General features: G+C 39.3%; 1 protein-coding gene and 1 pseudogene across 2 annotated transcripts in view; one reads left to right on the top strand and one right to left on the bottom strand.

The window, feature by feature from the left end:
• Positions 1-20811, bottom strand: part of LOC693611 (uncharacterized) — a 156593-nt gene that overhangs the window by 129306 nt on the left and 6476 nt on the right. The window contains 2 exon segments of the mRNA XM_077978581.1: positions 16908-17006; positions 17509-17632. Coding sequence (XP_077834707.1) covers positions 16908-17006; positions 17509-17632 — 223 coding nt within the window.
• LOC106994678 (hsc70-interacting protein pseudogene) overlaps positions 9977-20811 on the top strand; it is a 146369-nt pseudogene continuing 135534 nt past the window's right edge. Inside the window, exon 1 of the transcript XR_013409331.1 lies at positions 9977-10307. The product of XR_013409331.1 is annotated as a hsc70-interacting protein pseudogene (transcript). The remainder of the gene's footprint in view (positions 10308-20811) is intronic.

The raw sequence follows: 20811 nt of genomic DNA, 5'->3' as shown, positions 1-20811 counted from the left end.
AGTATGCTGAGACCAAAGGTAAATGTTACAGCAGTAGAGACACTGCAGTACCACAGAAAGAAAACAGGTGTAGCAAGTGATTACTGAGTATTAAGAAAAAAGATGACTAGGGGTCAGGCGCGGTGGCTCACGCACATAATCCCAGCACTTTGGGAGGCCTAGGAGGGTGGATCACGAGGTCAAGAGATTGAGACTATGCTGGCCGACATGGTGAAACCCCATCTCTACTAAAAATACAAAAATTAGCTGGGCATGGTGGCACTTATCTGTAGTCCTAGCTATTCAAGAGGCTGTGGCAGAAGAATCACTTGAATCTGGGAGGCAGAGGTTGCAGTGAACCGAGATCACACCACTGCACTCCTGCCTGGTGACAGACTGAGACTCCATTTCAAAAAAAAAAAAAAAAAAAGACGAATAATTTCCTTTAACTAAAAAATAAACACAAAATTTCAGACAAGACAGACTGAAAGAACATGATCTTGAGAGATTCTCAGAATCTCTAACTCAGACAATTGTTCAAAGTATGCCAGGAGAAAGCCATATTACAGAGATTGTGACAGGTAACTTTTTAATGTTCAAATTTTGATAAAAGATTACAATGTGGCCAGGTGCAGTAGCTCACACCTGTAATCCCAGCACTTTAGGAGGCTGAGGTGGGCGGATCACCTGAAGTCAAGAGTTTGACACCAGCCTGACCAACATGGAGAAACCCTGTCTCTACTAAAAATACAAAATTAGTCTGGCATGGTGGCAGGCACCAGAAATCCCATCTACTCGAGAGTCTGAGGCAGGAGAATTGCTTGAACCTGGGAGGTAGAAGTTGTGGTGGGTGGAGATCATGCCATTGCACCCTAGCCTGGACAAGAAGAGCAAAACTCTGTATCAAAAAATAAATAAATAAAATAAAATTTTGAGGAAGAAACAATAAAAAATGAAATAAACTGAGTAATACTCAATGAGTGAAATATGAACACAGAGAACTATAGAAAATCAGAAAACTGGAAATAAGAAAAAAATATTTAAAATACTAGAAAAACAAATTATGGAGGTAAAAAATATAAAAAAACTGAAAAATCTTCAAAAATGATGTAAAAATAAAAAAGCTCAACAAACAAACTGGGACACAAGCAAAGATATTTATATCAAACACATATGTAAGTACAATTGTAAAAGTCACAGAAAAGGGAATCTTGGGAGCTACAAGATAAAAGTGATGTGTTGGCTGGGTGCAGAGGCTCATGCCTGTAATACCAGCACTTTGGGAGGCAGAGGTATGCTGATCACCTGAGTTTGGGAGTTCAAGACCAGCCTGACCAACATGGGGGAACCCGTCTGTACTAAAAACACAAACTTAGCTGGGTGTGATGATGCCTGCCTGTAATCCCAGCTACGCGGGAGGCTGAGGCTGGAGAATTGCCTGAACCAAGGAGGCAGGGGTTGCAGTGAGCTGAGATTGCACCATTGCACTTAGCCTGGGCAACAAGAGTGAAACTTCGTCTCAAAAAAAAAAAAAGTGTTATTTGCAACAATACTCTTATGAGATAGCCAGTGGATTCTCAACAAAAATTTTGCAGGCCAGAAGGAGACTGTGTGAAATAGTCAAAGTTCTGAAAAAAATTAACTATCAAGTATTTATAATACCATCACCAAGTCTGTCCTGCAAAATAAAAAGAAAAAAAACTTCAAAACTAACCAAATTCTAAAGAAGTATATTGGCACTGTCTTACATATAAAAGGTGCTGAAAGCAGTTGCTTCCAATGAAAATAACAAGACTCAACAAAACAACATAAAATCGTATTAAAATACATTATTTTCTGGGAAAGATATGCACATACACAAAAACAAATTTCTTAGCACAAAAAATACATCTATATAGATACACAAAGCAAAATAAGAAAGAAGTAAAAGCATATCAAAATAAAAATAAAGACACAGAGAAAATGTGGGACAAAGATACAAGAATCAAATAGAACAATAAACATTAGTAAGTCTCTTTGTTTCAGAAAACTTTGTGTCCGTACAGGCAGAAGAGATTATGATCACGTAGTACAGAAGCCTGTGTTGGTAAAGGAGACAAGTTCCTGCTACACATTCAGTGTCTGGGGTTGAGATAAGCCAGAAGTCTTCTAGGCACCTGTGTATATTCTTGGCCGAAAACCCTAGGGGCAAAGCTGTTGTGGGCACAATTCCGGAGGGTAAAACCTTGCCCTGGGAGAGGAGTGGCCATGTCAATTTTTAGTGGGTATGGTCAAGAGTGGGTCACAATCATGTGGGCACCAAAGTGGGGAGAGGCAATAAGTTCTCAGAATATTTTTACTCTCTTTTCCCTCTCTCCCTAGGAGACCAAGAATAACAGGACAATGTACAGTGTGACAGCCTGTGTGCAGAACAAAAGCTTCACTTCCCTCAGACACCTGAAGTCTCCCTCCAGCCCAGGCCTGTGATAGTTAATACTGAATGTCAACTGGATTGAAGGATGAAAAGTATTGATCCTGGATGTGTCTTTGAGGGTGTTGCCAAAGGAGATTAACATTTGAGTCAGTGGGTTGGGAAAGGCAGACCCACCCTTAATCTGGGTGGGCACCATCTAATCAGCTGCCAGCACGACCAGGATATAAAAGCAGGCAGGAAAACATGAAAAGGTTACATTGGCCTAGCTTTCCAGCCTTCATCTTTCTCCTGGGCTGGATGCTTCCTTCCCTCAAACATTGCACCCCAAGTTCTTCAGTTTTGGGACTCAGACTGGCTCTTTTTGCTCCTCAGCTTGCAGACGGCCTATAGTGGGACCTTGTGATCATGTGAGTTAATACTAAATGAACTCCCCTTTGTAAATATATATCCATCCTATTAGTTTTGTCCCTCTAGAGAACCCAAACACAAGGCCCCTGTGGTAGCTCTCGTCTGACAAAAAAAGTTGTAGTTTGCTGAACACCAATCAATTATCCAACACCAACTGGCTGTCCAACAACTCAATTCTGACACCACCCAGAGTCAACACAGAATCCACAAGTTCAGGACTCAGTCCCACAACACTGTCCCAACTGCAGATGCCAGTCACATGGCTCTGGATAACCATCTTTATTTCTGAACTACTGCTAACAAGCCAAGGTCTTCCACATCTTCCTCCTCAAGTTCAATAATTTGACAGGCTACTCAGAGAACTCAGCAAAACACTAAACTTACATGTTGGGAACTGGCCCCCAAACTGGCCATAAACAAAATCTCTGCAGCACTGTGACATATTCATGATGGCCATAACGCCCAAGTTGGGAGGTTGTGGGTTTACCAGAATGAGGGCAAGGAACACCTGGCCCACCCAGGGTGGAAAACCGCTTAAAGGCATTCTTAAACCAGAAACAATAGCATGAGCGATCTGTGCCTTAAGGACATGCTCCTGCTGCAGATAACTAGCCTAACCCATCCCTTTATTTCAGCCCATCCCTTCATTTCCCATAAGGGATACTTTCAGTTAATCTAATATCTATAGAAACAATTCTAATGACTGGCTTGCTTTTAATAAATATGTAGGTAAATCTCTGTTTGGGACTCTCAGCTCTGAAGGCTGAGGCCTGTGATTTCCACTTCACACCTCTATATTTCTGTGTGTCTTTAATTCCTCTAGTGCTACTGGGTTAGGGTCTCCCCAACAGAGGTAGTCTCAGTAAGTTGCGTCCATCATGGGGGCTCGAATCCAGGTTGAAGGGTCACTGGAGCAACGACTGGAGAATGTGGAACTAAGCTGGATGACACCCAAGTACTCTTAAAACAATTCCCATGGTGAGTAAGAAGGGGAGCTTGGAAGCATCAGGGTAACAATGGGACAAGTGTGGGCCCTGGTTCCTTCCTCCTTCTAACTTTTCCACACTGATAATGAGGAGGAAGGAGAGTATAACGAAGTAACAGAAGAGGTTATAGACCAGGTTTATTTGCCAGCTAAAGTGGCACAGGAGGGCGAGGTTCATCCCTACCCTTCTGCACCCCCTCATTATTATTTTGAAGAAAAAGAGTGGCCTGACCCTCCAGATCTTTCTTTTCTGGAGGACACTGGGCAAAAACTAGTTGCCGCAGTAACTGTTCGAACAGTGTCTTGAGCCACCACTCTTAATTCTCTTCAGGCAGGAATTCAGCAAGCTAGACGAGAGGGTGATAGAGAGGCTTGGCAGTTCCTTGTTAGAATATACCCCTCAGGTCAACAGGGAAATATAGCTACATTTGAGCCTTTTCCTTTTAAAATACTCCAAGGAGTTTAAACAAGCTATTAATCAGTATGGACCAGGTTCTCCTTTTGTAATGGGACCGTTAAAGAATATTGCTGTTTCCAGTCGGATGATTCCTACTAACTGGGATACTCTTACTCGAGATTTTCTAACTCCTGCTCAGTTCTTACAATTTAAAACTTGGTGGGCAGATGAAACTTCCATTCAGGCTGCTCGCAATGCCCAGGCCCAACCTCAAGTTAATATAACTGCAGACCAACTTTTGGGGTTTGATGGCTGGGTTGGTTTAGATGCACAAGTGGTCATGCAGGATGGCGCCACAGAACAGCTTAGAGGAGTGTGTATTAGAGCTTAGGAAAAAAATCACTTCATGTGGAGAAAAATACCCTTCCTTTAGTGCTGTTAAACAGGGACCAAAAGAAACATACATGGATTTTATAGCTTAGTTACAGGAGTCTCTTAAAAAGGTGATTGCAGATTTGGCTGCTCAGGATATAGTGTTGCAGATATGACTTTTCAACAATGCTAATCCCAATTGTCAGGCTGCTGTGCGACCTATCAGAGGGAAAGCACATTTAGTTGATTATATCAAGGCCTGTGATGGTATCAGAAGTAATCTGCATAAGGCCACTCTGCTAGCACACACAGTGGCAGGGCTGAGAGTGGATAAAGGAAATACTCCATTTCCTGGAGCTTGTTTTAACTGTGGGAAGCATGGTCATACTAAAAAAGAATGTAGAAAAAATCAGCGAGTCAGGCCGCCAGATAGGGGAAAAAAGGAAACTGCTGATCCTGAAATATGTCCAAAATCTAAAAAAGGAAAACATTGGGTTAATCACTGTCACTCTAAGTTTGATAAAGATGGGAACCAGATTTTGGGAAATGCCATGAGGGGCCCATCACAGGCCCCGTTAAAAACTGGGGCATTTCCAACTCGGGCCATTCCCTCATCCCTGTACATTGTCTGTCCCCCGCCACAGCTGGTAGTGCTGCAGTAGATTTATGCTGCACAAAAGCTGTGAGCCTTCTGCCTGGGGAACCCCTGCAAAAGCTCCCAACAGCAGCAGTCTGTGGACCTTTGCCAGCGCGGACAATAGCATTACTTCTAGGAAGGTCTAGTTTAAAAGGGGTACAAACATATACAGGTTTAAAAGGGGTACAAATACATACAGGAGTCATTGATTCAGATTACAACGGGGAAATTCAAATTGTTATATCTACTTCTGTCCCCCAGAAAGCACAGCCAGGAGAGCGCATAACACTGCTCCTGATTGTGCCGTATGTGAAAATGGGAAAAAGTAAAATTAAATGAACAGGAGGATTTGGAAGCACAAATAAACAAGGCAAAGCAGCTTACTGGGTAAATCAAATTACTGATAAACATCCTACCTGTGAAATAACTATTCAGGGAAAGAAATGCAAAGGTTTGGTAGATACAGGAAGGGACATTTCAATTTATGGGGAAGAGATTTATTACAACAATGGGGAGCACAAGTTCTAATTCTGGAACAATTATATAGCCCTCAAAGTCAACATACAATGCATGAAATGGGGTATGTCCCTGGTATGGGCCTAGAAAAAAATTTTGCAAGGTTTGAAAAAACCACTTCAAGCAGAAAGACAAAGTTCCCACCAAAGATTAGGATATCATTTTTGATGGTAGCCATTGTTAAGCCTCCAGAACCTATACCTTTAAAATGTTTACCAGATAAGCCAATTTGGATAGAACAATGGCCGCTAAGTAAAGAGAAACTGGAGGCTTTAGAGAAATTAGTTACCGAACAATTAGAAAATGGGCACATAGCTCCAACATTTTCCCCTTGGAATTCTCCAGTTTTCATAATTAAGAAAAAATCAGGTAAATGGAGAATGTCAACTGACTTAAGAGCCATCAATTCAGTTATATAATCTATGGGAGCATTACAGCCAGGATTGCCTTCTCTTGCTGTAATTCCAAAATTTGGCCTTTAATAGTCATAGATTTAAAAGACTGCTTCTTTACTATCCCTTTAGCTGAGCAAGACTGTGAACGGTTTGCATTTACAATTCCTGCAGTAAACAACCTGCAGCCTGCTAAGCGTTTTCATTGGAAGGTGTTGCCACAAGATGATGTTAAACAGTCCAACAATTTGCCAGACATATGTAGGGCAAGTAATTGAACCTACTCATAAAAAATTTTCAGTGTTACAGTATTCATGATATGGATGATATACTTTGTGCTGCCCCTACTTGAGAAATATTACTCCAATGTTACAATCACTTGCAAAATTTGATTTCTTGTGCTGATTTAATTATAGCTCCTGACAAAATTCATACTACTACCCCCTACTCCTACTTGGGGACCTCAGTAAATGACACTACCATTGTGCCACAGAAACTAACCATACGTAGGGATCAATTGAAAACATTAAATGACTTTCAAAAAAATTACTAGGGGACATTAATTGGATATGACCTGCTCTAGGCATTCCTACCTATGCCATGAGTAATCTGTTTTCTATCCTTAGAGGAAAGCCTAGTCTCACTAGCCCTCGACAATTAACAAAGGTCAGGCTGAGGGAGAGTTACAACTAATTGAGAAGCAAGTTCATAAAGCTCAAAAAAATACAATAGATCTGGAGAAGACTCTAGATTTGCTAATTTTTTCAACTCAGCATTCACCTACTGGTGTTATTGTCCAAGAACAGGACTTAGTAGAGTGGCTTTTTCTTCCACATACTAATTCATGGACTGTAACTCCTTATTTAGATCAAATCACTACTATGATAGAGATTGGGAGAACCTGGATTGTTAAATTACATGGATATGATCCTGGAAAAGTTATTATCCCTCCCATGAAGGCACAAATACAGCAAGCTTTTATAAACAGTCTTACTTGGCAAACCCATTAAGCTGACTTTGTGGGTATTGTTGATAATCATTTTCCTAAAACAAAATTGTTTCAGTTTTTGAAATTAACTGGATTATCCCTAAAATAACTAAATGTAAACCAATTGAAGGTATTGACAATGTTTTAACAGATGGGTCTAGTAATGGTAAAGCTTCTTATTCTGGCTCAAAAAGTAAAGTTTTCCAGATGCCCTATACTTCAGCTCAAAAAGCAGAGCTTGTAGCGGTAACTGAGGTATTGATTGCTTTTGATATGCCTATTAATGTGATTTCTGATTCTTCATACGTGGTTCATTCCACACAGTTAATTGAAAATGCTCAGTTACGATTTCATACTGATGAACAACTGATGACTTTATTTACCCAACTGCAAACAGCAGTTAGGAGTAGAATGCACCCTTTTTACATCACTAACATTAGGGCTCATACACCTCTTCCAGGACCTTTGACTGAAGGGAATCAAATGGCTGATTGCCTAGTTGCTAATGCAGTATCTAATGCTAGACATTTTCACAATTTAACCCATGTTAATGCCTCTGGTCTCAAACGCAGATACAGCATTACCTGGAAAGAAGCTAAAGTTACTATCCAGCAATGCCCAACTTGCCAAATGGTACATTCCTCATCTTTTACAGGAGGAGTTAATCCTCGATGATTGGAACCTAACTCTCTTTGGCAAATAGATGTCACACATGTTCCCTCATTTGGGAGACTAGCTTATGTACATGTATGTGTGGACACCTTTTGTCATTTTGTCTGGCCTACATGCCAATCAGAAGAGTCTTCTGCCTGTGTTAAACATCACCTTTTGCAGTGCTTTGTGGTGATGGGCATTCCAGCTTCTATTAAAACGGATAATGCCCCAGGCTACACTAGCCAAGCTACAGCTACATTTTTCTCTATGTGGAATATTAAACACATTACTGGTATCCCATACAATTCTCAAGGACAAGCCATAGTGGAAAGAATGAATCTCTCCCTAACACAGCAGTTGCAGAAGCAGAGGGGGCAAAATAGAGAATAGGGAACCCCACAGATGCAACTGAATCTAGCATTATTAAGTTTAAATTTTTTGAGCCTGCCCAAAGGCCAGATGTTATCAGCAGCTGAACAGCATCTACAGAAACCAGCTGCAAAGACAGAAGCAGAACTGATTTGATGGAGATAGCTGATAACGAAAAGTTGGGAAATAGGTAAAATAATAACTTGGGGTAGAGATTATGCTTTTGTTCCTCCAGGCCAAAATCAATAGCCGATTTGGATACCATCAAGACACCTGAAACTTTTATCATGAGCCAGATGCCGAGGAAAAGATTCTGGGAGGATCCTGAGGACCCCCCGGTTCCAGCCATGTCGAGACTGATGCTGAGGAAGACCCCTACTGTCACAAGCAACACCCATTGAACACAGCCACCCACCTTGGGACAGATCAAGAAGCTGTCACAGATGGCAGAAGAAAACCTGAGTAAAGTGGGACAACCAGTCACAATGAGTAATTTAGTGGTAGCTATGATAGCGGTTATCACCATTGCTGTGAGTATTCCTTCAATAACGGCTGACACAGAGAACAATTATACTTATTGGGCACATTTATCTATCTTGGCTGGTAATAATGCCTGGATGTAATCACTCTATGACGCAGTTACACATGCTTTCTGATCTCAGTATTTACCATAATAAATCTGCTCCTATAATTGAGGAATACTGCCCTCAAAAACCTATTTGTAAACAAAATAGAACCTGACCAGAAAAAATGAACATACTTTAGAAAGATTGCATTGCAGAATGGGCAGAGGTGCTGCACGATTCCTATGGAATCATTATTAACTGGTCCCCTAAGGGGATGTTTAGCTTAAATTGCACCTCTCAGTCTGTGTGCCATGGCCACACTATGTTCAGCTGATCTGAACAAAACGGTCAGATGGTAGAAATGATAAGAAGTTCAGCGAGAGTTCCTATTATCTGGAACCATGGCGGTATAGTGGCATCTCAACCTCAAATTATATGGCCCACTGTAGGAGCTAAACACAAGGATTTGTGGAAACTATTAATAGTTCTTAATAAGATCAAAGTTTGGGAAAGAATAAAAAAGCATCCAGAAAGACACTCTACAGACTTATCTTTGAATATTGCAAAATTAAAAGAACAAATATTTAAAGCATCCCAGGCACACCTGGACCTTACTGCCAAGAACTACAGGGCTTAAAGGAGCTGCAGACAGATTAGCACCTAGTAACCCATTAAAATGGACAAAAACACTCAGAAGCTCTGTGAGTTCAATGATTGTGCTTTTAATCTGTGTTGATAGTCTGTAGTTATGGATCTTGACTCCTGCAAGAAGTAGCTCACTGCGACAAAGCTGCCTTTGCCTTTATCGATTTGCAAATCAAAGAAGGGGGACATGTTGGGAACAGGCCCCCCAAAATCTGGCCATAAACTGGCCCCAAAACTGGCCATAAACAAAATCTCTGCAGCACTGTGACGTGTTCATGATGGCCATAATGCACACGCTAAGGTTGTGGGTTTACCAGAATGAGGGCAAGGCACACCTGGCCTGCCCAGGGCAGAAAACCGGTTAAAGGCATTCTTAAACCACAAACAATAGCATGAGCAATCTGTGCCTTAAGGACATGCTCCTGCTGCAGATAACTAGCCCAACTCATCCCTTTATTTCAGCCCATCCCTTCATTTCCTATAAGGGATACTTTTACTTAATCTAATATCTATAGAAACAAAGCTAATGACTGGCTTGCTGTTAATAAATACGTGGGTAAATCTCTGTTCAGGTGAGACTGAAGGCTATGAGACCCTTGATTTCCCACTTCACACCTCTATATTTCTGTGTGTGTGTCTTTAATTCCTCTAGCGCCTCTGGGTTGGGGTCTCCCCAGTCGAGCTGGTCTCAGCAGTACAAAATAGAAAAAAAAAGTATGAATACATAGAAATTAAACAACACACCCTTCAGCATGCTCTTGTTCAAAATTTGAAATATTTTGAAGATGTCCATAATGCTCAATGTAATCTACAGATTTAACGCAATGTGAGATTGAGGGAGGAGAATCGCTTGAAACCAAAAGGCGGAGGATACAGTAAGCTGAGATTCAGCCACCGCACTCTAGCCTGGGTGAAAGAGCGAAACTCCATCTCAAACAAACAAACAAAAAAGCCTGTAATCCCAGCACTTTGGGAGGCCGAGATGGGTGGATCACGAGGTCAGGAGATTGAGACCATCCTGGCTAACACGTTGAAACCCCGTGTCTACTAAAAGAAAAACAAACACAAAAAACTAGCCAGGCGACGTGGCGGGTGCCTGTAGTCCCAGCTACTCGGGAGGCTGAAGCAGGAGAACGGCGTAAGCCCAGGAGGCAGAGCTCGCAGTGAGCTGAGATCCGGCCACTGCACTCCAGCCTGGGCGACAGAGCCAGACTCCGTCTTAAAAAAACAAAAACAAAAACAAAACAAAACAAAACAAATTACAATAGTGCAGTTTTATTGCAAAAACATTAACTTTTTTTTTTTTTTTTTGAGATGGAGTCTTACTCTGTCACCCAGGCTGGAGTGCAGTGGAGCAATCTCAGCTCACTGCAACCTCCGCATCCCGGGTTCAAGCAATTCTTCTGCCTCAGCCTCTGAGTAGGTGGGACTACAGGCACGCGCCACCACACCCTACTAATTTTTCGTATTTTAGTAGAGACGGGGTTTCACTTTGTTGCCCAGGCTGGTTGTGAGCTCCTGAGCCTGGGCAACAAAGTGTTGGGATTACAGGTGTAAGCCAAAGTGTTGGGATTACAGGTGTAAGCCAGCGCACCCGGCCTGCTTAACATTTTATAATTTGATTATAAACTATATAAAACACTCATAAAAAAGAACAAAGAGACATTATACTTTCTGATTTCAAAACACATTAAAAGCTGCAATAACAAAAACAGTGTGATATTTACACAAAAATAAAAAGATGAAAGAACAGAGAGCCCAGAAATGAAGCCTTCTGTATATGATTAGATGATCTTTCGCAAAGTTGCCATGAACGCACAATAGAGAAAAGATAATCTTCTCAAAAAATGTTAAAAACAACATCAACACTGATGAAATAAAGTTACATCATTTTTTAAAACTATATACAAAAAGTTTACAAAAAAAATACATAGACATGCGGCCAGGCGTGGTGGCTCATGCCTGTAATCCCAGCACTTTGGGAAGCCAAGGTGGGTGGATTACCCGAAGTCAGAAGTTCCAGACCAGCCTGACCAACACAGAGACCAACATGTATTTTTAGTCTCTACTAAAAATACAAAATTAGTTGGGCGTGGTTGTGCTTGCCTGTAATCCCAGCTACTTGGGAGGCTGAGGGAGGAGAATTGCTTGAACCTGGAAGACTGAAGTTGCCATGAGCCGAGATCGTGCCATTGCATTCCAGCCTGGGCAACAAGTATGAAACTCCATCTCAAAACCAAAAACAAAACCAAAAAAACTTAGACATGAAAAAATAACAAATCTCTTAAAAAAATGAGATGATATGGGTCTTGGCACCATTTTCTTAGATACGATATTAAATGCATGAATTACAAAGAAAAAAACAGAAAAATGTAACTACACTATACTTGAAAATTTCTGCACATTAAAAAAAATATTCAATTGAGGGAAAATGCCTTCTAGGAAATAGGTGAAAATATTTGCAAATCATATGTGATAGGAGTTAATATTCATAATATATGAACAACTCTTAAAACTGAACAATAATGCTAAATTGATTTAGAAATGAGCAATTGAACAAAATTCTCATCAGAAAAGATACACATATAGAAAAAGAGCACTTGAAATGACACAGAACATTTCTCTACTTTGTACAGAAACACATGAAAATCACAGTGAAAAACAAAATTGCCTCACATCCATAACAATGGCCACTATAAATTTTTTAAGCACACCAAATCTGTTGATGATGCAATAAAAATGAAACCTATATTGTTAGTAGAAAACAAAGATACAGTCATTATTTTAAAATGTTATGTTTCTCAAATAATTAAAAATTGAATTATCAAATACAGCAATCCCATTTATGAATTTATAGTCAAAATATGAAACACAAGACCTGGAAGACCTATCAGAACATCCATGTTTATTGTACCCATATTCACAAAAGCCAAAGGGCTGAAGCAACTCAGATGTCTCTTGATTTATAAACACATCAAAAGTGTTGCATATATATATATACACAATAAAATATTATTCAGTTTTAAAGAAGAAATTATCACATTTTACGATAAACTTTCCAAATGTCACCTATATGTCAGAAATGAAATGATGGATACCGTATGATTCCACTTATATAAGATATCTTAAGTAGTCACACTTATAAAAAGAGAAATTGGAAGGGTGTTTGTCAAGCCTGGGGAGAGGGTAAATGTGTTATTGTTACCTAATGGGTACTGGGTTTTAGTTTCACAAGATGTAAAACTTTTAGAAGTCTTTTGCGTAACTATGTGAATATACTTAACATGCCTGAAATATATAGCTTCCTTTTGAGATAGGGTCTCACTCTGTCACCCAAGCCGAAGTGAAGTGGCACAATTAAGGGTCACTTCAGCCTCAAACTTGTCCAGGCTCAAGTAATCCTCCCCTCTCAATCTCCCAAGTAGCTGGGACCACCGGCGCACACCACCATGCCTGACTACTTTTTAAAAATTTTTGTAAAGAGGGAATCTTCATATGGTGCCCAGGCTGGTCTGAAACTTTTGGGCTCAAGTGATCTTCCTGTTTTGGACTCCCAAATTTCTGAAATTATACATGTGAGCCATCCACATGTTGGACCCTGAAATGTACACTTAAATAGATTTAAGACGCTAAATCTTATGTGTTTTTACAACAATTAATTTTCTAACCAAAAAACTGAAAAAAACAAAGAATTATAAATCTTTTCAAAAATTACCTTCGAATCACAGAAGTGTTTCTCTTACACAAAGGAAATATATATTCATGATTAAACAAATCATGAAAACAAGAAATGGTGAAAATATTTACATGACTACTCACTTAGACAAGATAAAACCACCACTGAAAATCAGCTAAGAAAGAATATATACAAGAGGCAGAGCGCAGTGGCTCATGCCTGTAATCCCAGCACTTTGGGAGGCTGAGGCGGGCAGATCACGAGGTCAGGAGATCGAGACCATCCTGGCTAACATGGTGAAACCCCCTCTCTACTAAAAATACAAAAAATTAGCCAGATGTGGTTGCAGATGCCTGTAGTCCCAGTTACTTGAGAGGCTAAGGCAGGAAAATGATGTGAACCTGAGAGGCAGAGATTGCAGTGAGCTGAGATTGCGCCACTGCACTCCAGCCTGGGCAACAGAGTGAGACTCCACCTAAAAAAAAAAAAAAGAAAAAGAAAAAGAAAGAAAGAATATATACAAGATAAGCCATAACCAATATTGGGGTCATATTTATAGATAAACACACATATATGATTGTGACAGACATATGGCTGACTTATCTTTTAAGTAAACCTCACATCAACATAAAGTATACAGACAGAATTGCAAATTGACTAAAATTGTAATACATAAAACAACCAAAAACCATGATAAGCTGATATTAAGAAACCTACACTAAAACACCACTAATATGAGGCCGGGCGCGGTGGCTCAAGCCTGTAATCCCAGCACTTTGGGAGGCCGAGACGGGTGGATCACGAGGTCAGGAGATCGAGACCATCCTGGCTAACACAGTGAAACCCCATCTCTACTAAAAAATACAAAAAACTAGCCAGGCGAGGTGGTGGGCGCCTGTAGTCCCAGCTACTTGGGAGGCTGAGGCAGGAGAATGGCGTGAACCCGGGAGGCGGAACTTGCAGTGAGCCGAGATCCAGCCACTGCATTCCATCCTGGGCCACAGAGCGAGACTCCGTCTCAAAAAAACAAAAAAAACACCACTAATATGAAACTGCACAACAATAAGAGACATGTTTACTCATACAATTTGGTATGCAACATTAACGTACCATTAAGAAAGAATCTGACTACAGTGTTTGACTGTAAGTGTATACTGATCAAAGGCAGGTATTTTGAATAACTGGCAGTAAAATTTCAGAGAATATGCAGTATAATTATAAATAAAATATTCTGATGCGAAACTTCTAACAAGCATTTACAAGAAACGAGTGGCCGGGCACGGTGGCTCACGTCTGTAATCCCAGCACTTTGGGAGGCCAAGGCGGGCGGATCACCTGAGGTCAGGAGTTCGAGACCAGCTTAGCCAACATGGTGAAACCTAGTCTCCACTAAAAACACAAAAAAATTAGCTGGGAGTGCTGGCAGGCACCTGTAATCCCAGCTACTCAGGAGGCTGAGGCAGGAGAATCACTTGAACTAGGGAGGCAGAGGTTTTGATGAGCTGAGATCATACCATTGCATTCCAGCCGGGTGACAGAGCGAGACTCCTGTCTCAAAAAAAAAAAAAAAAAAAAAAAAATTGGGAATTACAACTACCCAAGCCTCTTGCAACAAGACAACTAAATGTGGACCCTAGTGCAGACCCAGCAGCCTTGCAACCAAGTTACAACCCCACTCCACTACAAACCCAGGGGGTATCCCAGAACCCTGGGGACCCAAGAAAAGATCTCTACCTCCTGAAATTAGTTTATGAAAACTTAAGGAGTTGTTTGCTGTTTCAAATTCACAGATACCAATAGTAAACTCTATTGTGCCCGTTGTCAATGCTTCTATTTTAACATAGCACTGGAAGTATGTGGCAGAATAATGAAAAAAAAAATTTTTTTAAGCCATTGAAACTGAAGACAAGTAAAAGTTGCTGTTTGAGGAATATATAATCTTACACATAAAAAACCATAGTACACTGAAATTTGTTTAAACTAATAAATACACTCAGTAAATTAACAAAATATAAAATTAACATAAACGTATGTTATTGTTCTATACACTTAAAACAAGCTATTGGATACAATAGAAATTTAAAAAGTTTTATTAGGCCAGGCATGGTGGCTCACACCTGTAATCCCAGGACTTTGGGAGGCCAAGGCGGGTGGATCATGAGGTCAGGAGATCGAGACCATCCTGGCTAACATGGCAAAACCTTGTCTCTACTAAAAATACAAAAAAATTAGCCAGGCATGGTGGCTGGTGCCTGTAGTCCCAGCTACTCGAGCAGCTGAGGCAGGAGAATGGCAAGAACCCAGGAGGCGGAGCTTGCAGTGAGCAGAGATCACATCACTGCACTCCAGCCTGGGCAACAGAGTGAGACTCCATCTCAAAAAAAAAAAATTTATTCTTTTTAATTTTTTTTTTTTTTTTTTTTTGAGACACAGTCTTGCTCTGTGGCCCAGGCTGGAGTGTAATACAGTGATCTTGGCTCACTGCAACCTCTGCCTCCCTGGTAAAAGTGATTCCCCTGGTTCAGCCTCCTGAGTAGCTGGGATTGATTACAAGTGCTCACCGCCACACCCAAATAATTATTTATATTTTCAGTAGAGACAAGGTTTCACCGTATTGGCAAGACTGGTCTCAAACTCCTGAACTCAAGTGATCCACCTGCCTCAGCCTCCCAAATTGCTGGGATTACAGGCCCCAGCCACCGTGCCAACCAAGAAAACAATCTTTTTAAAAATATAAATAAAATAATTAATTTCTGAGAACAAATTTAACCCAAGAGACAAAAAATCTTAACAATGAAAGATATAAATCAATAAAAGAAATTAGGGAAGACACAAATAAATTTGAAAATATTTCATATTTATGGATTGAAAAAATAAATACTGTTAAAGTACTATATTCTCTAAAGTAATCTATAGATTCAGGAAACTTCCTATCAAAATTCCAGTAGCATGTTTTCTTATAGTAATGAAAACTACAATTCTAAAATTTACAAAAAACTACAATAAACTTCAAATAGCCAAATTAATTATGAGAAAAAAAAACAGAGGGACATCATACTTTATAATTTCAAACTATATTTCCAGAATATACTAACAAGAATAGGATGGAATGTTCAGAAAATTAACATAAAAACCAATAGAACAGAGACCACTACTCTCACACATTTTAGAAATGATGCAAAAAGAGAACTAATAAAATAGTTTAACATAAGTTTCTCAAAATCATGCAGATGCAGATATTTGTGTGTCTCCCAAAACAATGGAAAAGCAGTCAGATTGTGCAGTCTCTTATATGCCATGAAGAGGATTTTCGCTCTCACTGTAAACTTAAAGGAGTATCAATGAAGAGAAAGTAGAATCCTTAGAGAATTTAAAAGCGTAAGACAGAAGATGGCCCTATGTGAGAACAAAAACAACAACAACAAAAATATATATACCTCAGGCTTCCGGGAACTCTTTGCTTTGGAACACAGCTTCCCAAATCAGCAGGACAGATTTGGTGATGGTATTATATTCACTTGATAACTATTTTCTTTTCTTTTTTTTTTTGAGATGAAGTCTTGCTTTTGTCCCCCAGGCTGGAGTGCAGTGGTGCGATCTCGGCTCACTGCAACCTCTGTCTCCCGGTTCAAGCAATTCTCTTGCCTTAGCCTCCTGAGGAGCTGGGATTACAGGCACCTGCCACCACGCCTGGCTAATTTTTCTATTTTTAGTAGAGACAGAGTTTACACCATGTTGGTATAAAACAGTCTGGTCTTGAACTCCTGAGCTCAGGCGATCCACCGGCCTCGGCCTCCCAAAGTGCTGGGATTACAGGCGTGAGCCACTGCGCCTGGCAGGGACTGGCTTTTTTTTTTTTTAATCTTTCAACCTTTCATCTATGTCAACTGTTTCATTCACTCTCACCTACCTGGGGGTTTCACTACCATACTGTGTCTCTTCATATTCCAGGGATATTTTCCTTGCTCCAGACAGGTGATCAGATTTGGCTTAGAGACATCAATACCTGCTTTATTAAAAATAAATAACATGAATCTTGCCCGTATTCTCTAATTGCCTACCTAGTACCATGCTTAATAAAGAGGATGTAATAGAATATTCTAGAAAATTTATCCCAAAATACTATTTAATGACAGAAAGTTCTTAACATTTAGAAAATATTTTAAATTTGTAGGTGCTTAATTTCACCACCCAGTATTCATGGATAAAAAATTAGTGGTGGCATATAGATTTTAACATATGGGCAACAATATTTTATACCACTAAATTTCTGAAATTATCACTACTCTAGAGTGAAGGATATAGACCAGCTCAGACATGTAAAAAGATCAGGCCAAGATAAAACATCCTGAAGAATTTTTTTTTTACATGGACAATTCCTCAAGATTTTTTTAAAACAGGCATCAGAAACTCATTTATGAAAAGCATAAATTATCAAAAATTATTCTACGAAAACAGAGAAATGAAAACTTTAGGGTATATAAGGAATTGTGTATTAAAGTTATTCTCACCCAAGACCAGGTTTCTGTAGTTCTCTAACATCACTTTCCTATACAAATCTTGCTGAGCAGTGTCCAGGCATTGCCACTCCTCCAGAGAGAATTCTATGGCCACATCCCTAAATGTCAACGGCCCCTGAAACAAACACACACACGCATGCACATGTGCACACAAACACACATATTTACACGTGGGCAAAATTTATCATTTGAGTTAAGGTTAAATGAGAGAGTAAAAAAGCTTGGTTCTGACTTACAGGAATGACTGAAGTTATTCAACAATTTTCAACACAGAAATATCTCTAATGTATTCTCTGAGGGATGAGAATGGTATAAGATCTACAACACCAGTGTATATATACTTTTATGAATACTAAAGTATAAAACTAAATGCATAAACACAAACATGTACTTTTTTAGTGCTATATTTGCCACACAAAGAACGAGTTGTGTATATTTTTCAGACAAAAAAGATGTTGAGTTAGAAGGCACCTCTCAAGTTTTAATGTGAACAATAAACTGAAGACCTTGTGCACAATTTTTTTTTCCAGAAGATCTGAAATAAACTCTGCTTTCTGAATTTCTAACAAGCTCACTAGTAATGCCAATGTGTTTGGCCCAGAAAGAATATTTTGTCAAATATCCCGTAAGCGGAAGAACCTGTGTTTTACTCAATTTTTCTGCCCTGTAAACAAAGACAAGAGTCTTCATTTTCCAAAGACAGATATACGCAAGGAAAACCTAAGAAAGAAAGGCAGCTGCCGGATTAAATGTGATGGTTTATGCACAGCTCTTCTTTAGCTACATAAAGATACTTAATAATGAAGAGAAAAATAATGAACTCTATAGTGAAATAAGTATTTCAGAGAGCTCTTTAAGTAAATTTTAAAATCAACTGCATTAGGACAAATGTTTATGATGTGCTGATGCGATGCACACAGAAGAACACATCATCACTGCTGAGATACTGCCTCTCAAAAAGTAAATTCTAGTCTGAATTTAACCATACAGAAAAGTCAGTATTATGTGGAGTTCAAGATGCAGATATCTTCTATGGTCTGTAATTTTTAATAACATTTTAAAGTAGTCTTTCTTTAGCACCCGAGAGAGCAGGTATCTCTCAATAACTTTTTTTCAGAATTTTCAGGGTAATAAACGCTATCCTGTTTAAATAAGCATTTTCCTAATCCTGTTCCGCACAGAGTTAATGGAGAAAACAGATGAAGTCACAAGACTACATGCTATTTATCTTTACTAAGGAGCCCAGCTTTCCGCCAATGGGAATCTTGAATATCTACATTTTCCCATGTTCAACGGCAACAAAGGGAACATTTTAAATAGTGCAGACTATAAATTCATTTTAAGAATTTTGCATGGCATATAAGAAGTCATGCTTTAGAGAGTGTAGAGAAGGTTCTGGGATATAGGAGAGAAACATTTTGCAGAGACCCTTGACTATCACAAGAATTTTAAAAAGTCGTTAAACTCATTAGGGGAAAAGAAACACAAGTAGAGAAGTAAAGGTTTGCAAGGACTAAATGCATGGCATTCCATGAGGCAGAGTGGACACAGATCTTCATCTGAGACATATTTAGCTGAAAAAAAAAAAAGCCATTTTTCCTCTTTTGCCTTCTTTGGAAATCCTTTTCAGATGACATTCTCTGGAGAAGTTACACCTGCATCTTGAGAAAATTCCTGTAAAGAAGTCAGCACCACCCATTTACCTGCTAGCCTCACAACTACAGAAAAAAGAACTAAGACCTGCAGAAAAAGCCCACCCATTTCTGTCCTTTATAACAGCAGAGATTCAGGAACAACAAGCTGCTCAATGAATATAAAAATATGTTTCTCTATTTCTGTCTTCATGTGCCCGCCCTTGCCACAAACACCAGCAATTTCTGCTATGGTGATGAAAATATGGGTCACACTGACCTCTTCCTATTAAAACCAAATAGAACAGTTCCTGTGACTACCTTTTAGTGCAAAGGTGAAACTCAACTCTCATGAATGTATCTTGAACCCCACCCACTTGATTTTGTCCTCACCTTAGCGTCACATGAGAAACAATTAAAACAACATGAATACTTTCACCTAGAACAATACACAGAACCTGGGGAGATGGCACAAGTAAAGAGATGTCTGCAAATTGGCCATGTGATCCTAATGAGAAGCCTGGGCTGATAGTCACTTAGCTAAGCATTGCCTCTCAAGCTTTAATGAACTCAAAAATCACTTGGTAATGTTGGTCCCACTTTATGTAATGTGATTCTGCAAGTTTAGAAAGGGTCCATGAATGGGTGTTCCAAACAAGTCCCCTGTCAAAGTCAATGTTGCTATGTTGCTCCACCTGGGCTTATCATTAGCATTAGAGAAAGCAGGCACAGCACAGAGCCCCTTACATTCAGCATTCTTGCGCAGGTACTATGTGCTCAAGAGTATGATACAGAGCACGGTGCTGGGAATAACACATTCTGTGATTAAATCCTAATAAGACCTTCGAAGTTCATACTAAGTGTTCAATAATTCTCAGGATTTAGATAAAGGGCCCAGAATTAGTATTTCTTCCTCTGTTTCTCTGTCATTGATTTTCTTAAAAATAAACTAAAAGCTAAATATAGACAGATGAAGATATATAAAGAAATATAGACAGAAAGAGTTTAATGTAGTTTAGAGGATTTTTTCTGTTTATATATACTTGTTTGTGACTTGTATAGCAACTACTGGATCTGCAGGAATAGAAAACAAGTTGCTAAATGGAATGTTTCTGTAAGCACTGGTTTTACTACAAAATTTAAAAATTAAGATCTTAAAATGTATAGTTTATTTTTCTTATGTATCTACTTTTGGGTTTCAGGATATTGTGAGCACCAGCTCTAGAAAGTCAGCAGGATTTACCAGCCAAAACGTGAATCTCTATAAATCAGTTTTGTAAGGAAAGACTCCAGAGTGGGGCCAGAGCTAAAAATGCCTCCAAAAAAAGTGAATCTGATCAGAACTGGGGCAGGGAGAAGACCCTAGGTTGAATTTGTTCTCTATGCCACTGAGGTATTTCCAGTTCTGTTTTTCCTAAGCTTACCTAAGAAAAACTTAAATCCCAGAGTTTATGTAACTTTAATCTATTTTTGCCACTGCTCTCAATTTTATAACATACACTAATAAGCAATTTAAATGAATCTTTTAAAGTTTTCTAGGATAATTTTATTAGAAGATAAATATGTATTCTTAGAAAAGTAAAATAAACACAAATAATAACACCTCTTCAGTCCATAAATATCCCTTCAGGTGATAACATCAGAAGTCACAGCAATATTTTCA

The sequence above is a fragment of the Macaca mulatta genome, chromosome 19 (assembly GCF_049350105.2).
Source record: "Macaca mulatta isolate MMU2019108-1 chromosome 19, T2T-MMU8v2.0, whole genome shotgun sequence".
Lineage (NCBI taxonomy): Eukaryota > Metazoa > Chordata > Mammalia > Primates > Cercopithecidae > Macaca > Macaca mulatta.
The sequence above is the reverse complement of the archived record's forward strand: the minus strand, read 5'-3'. Positions and strand labels throughout refer to the sequence as shown.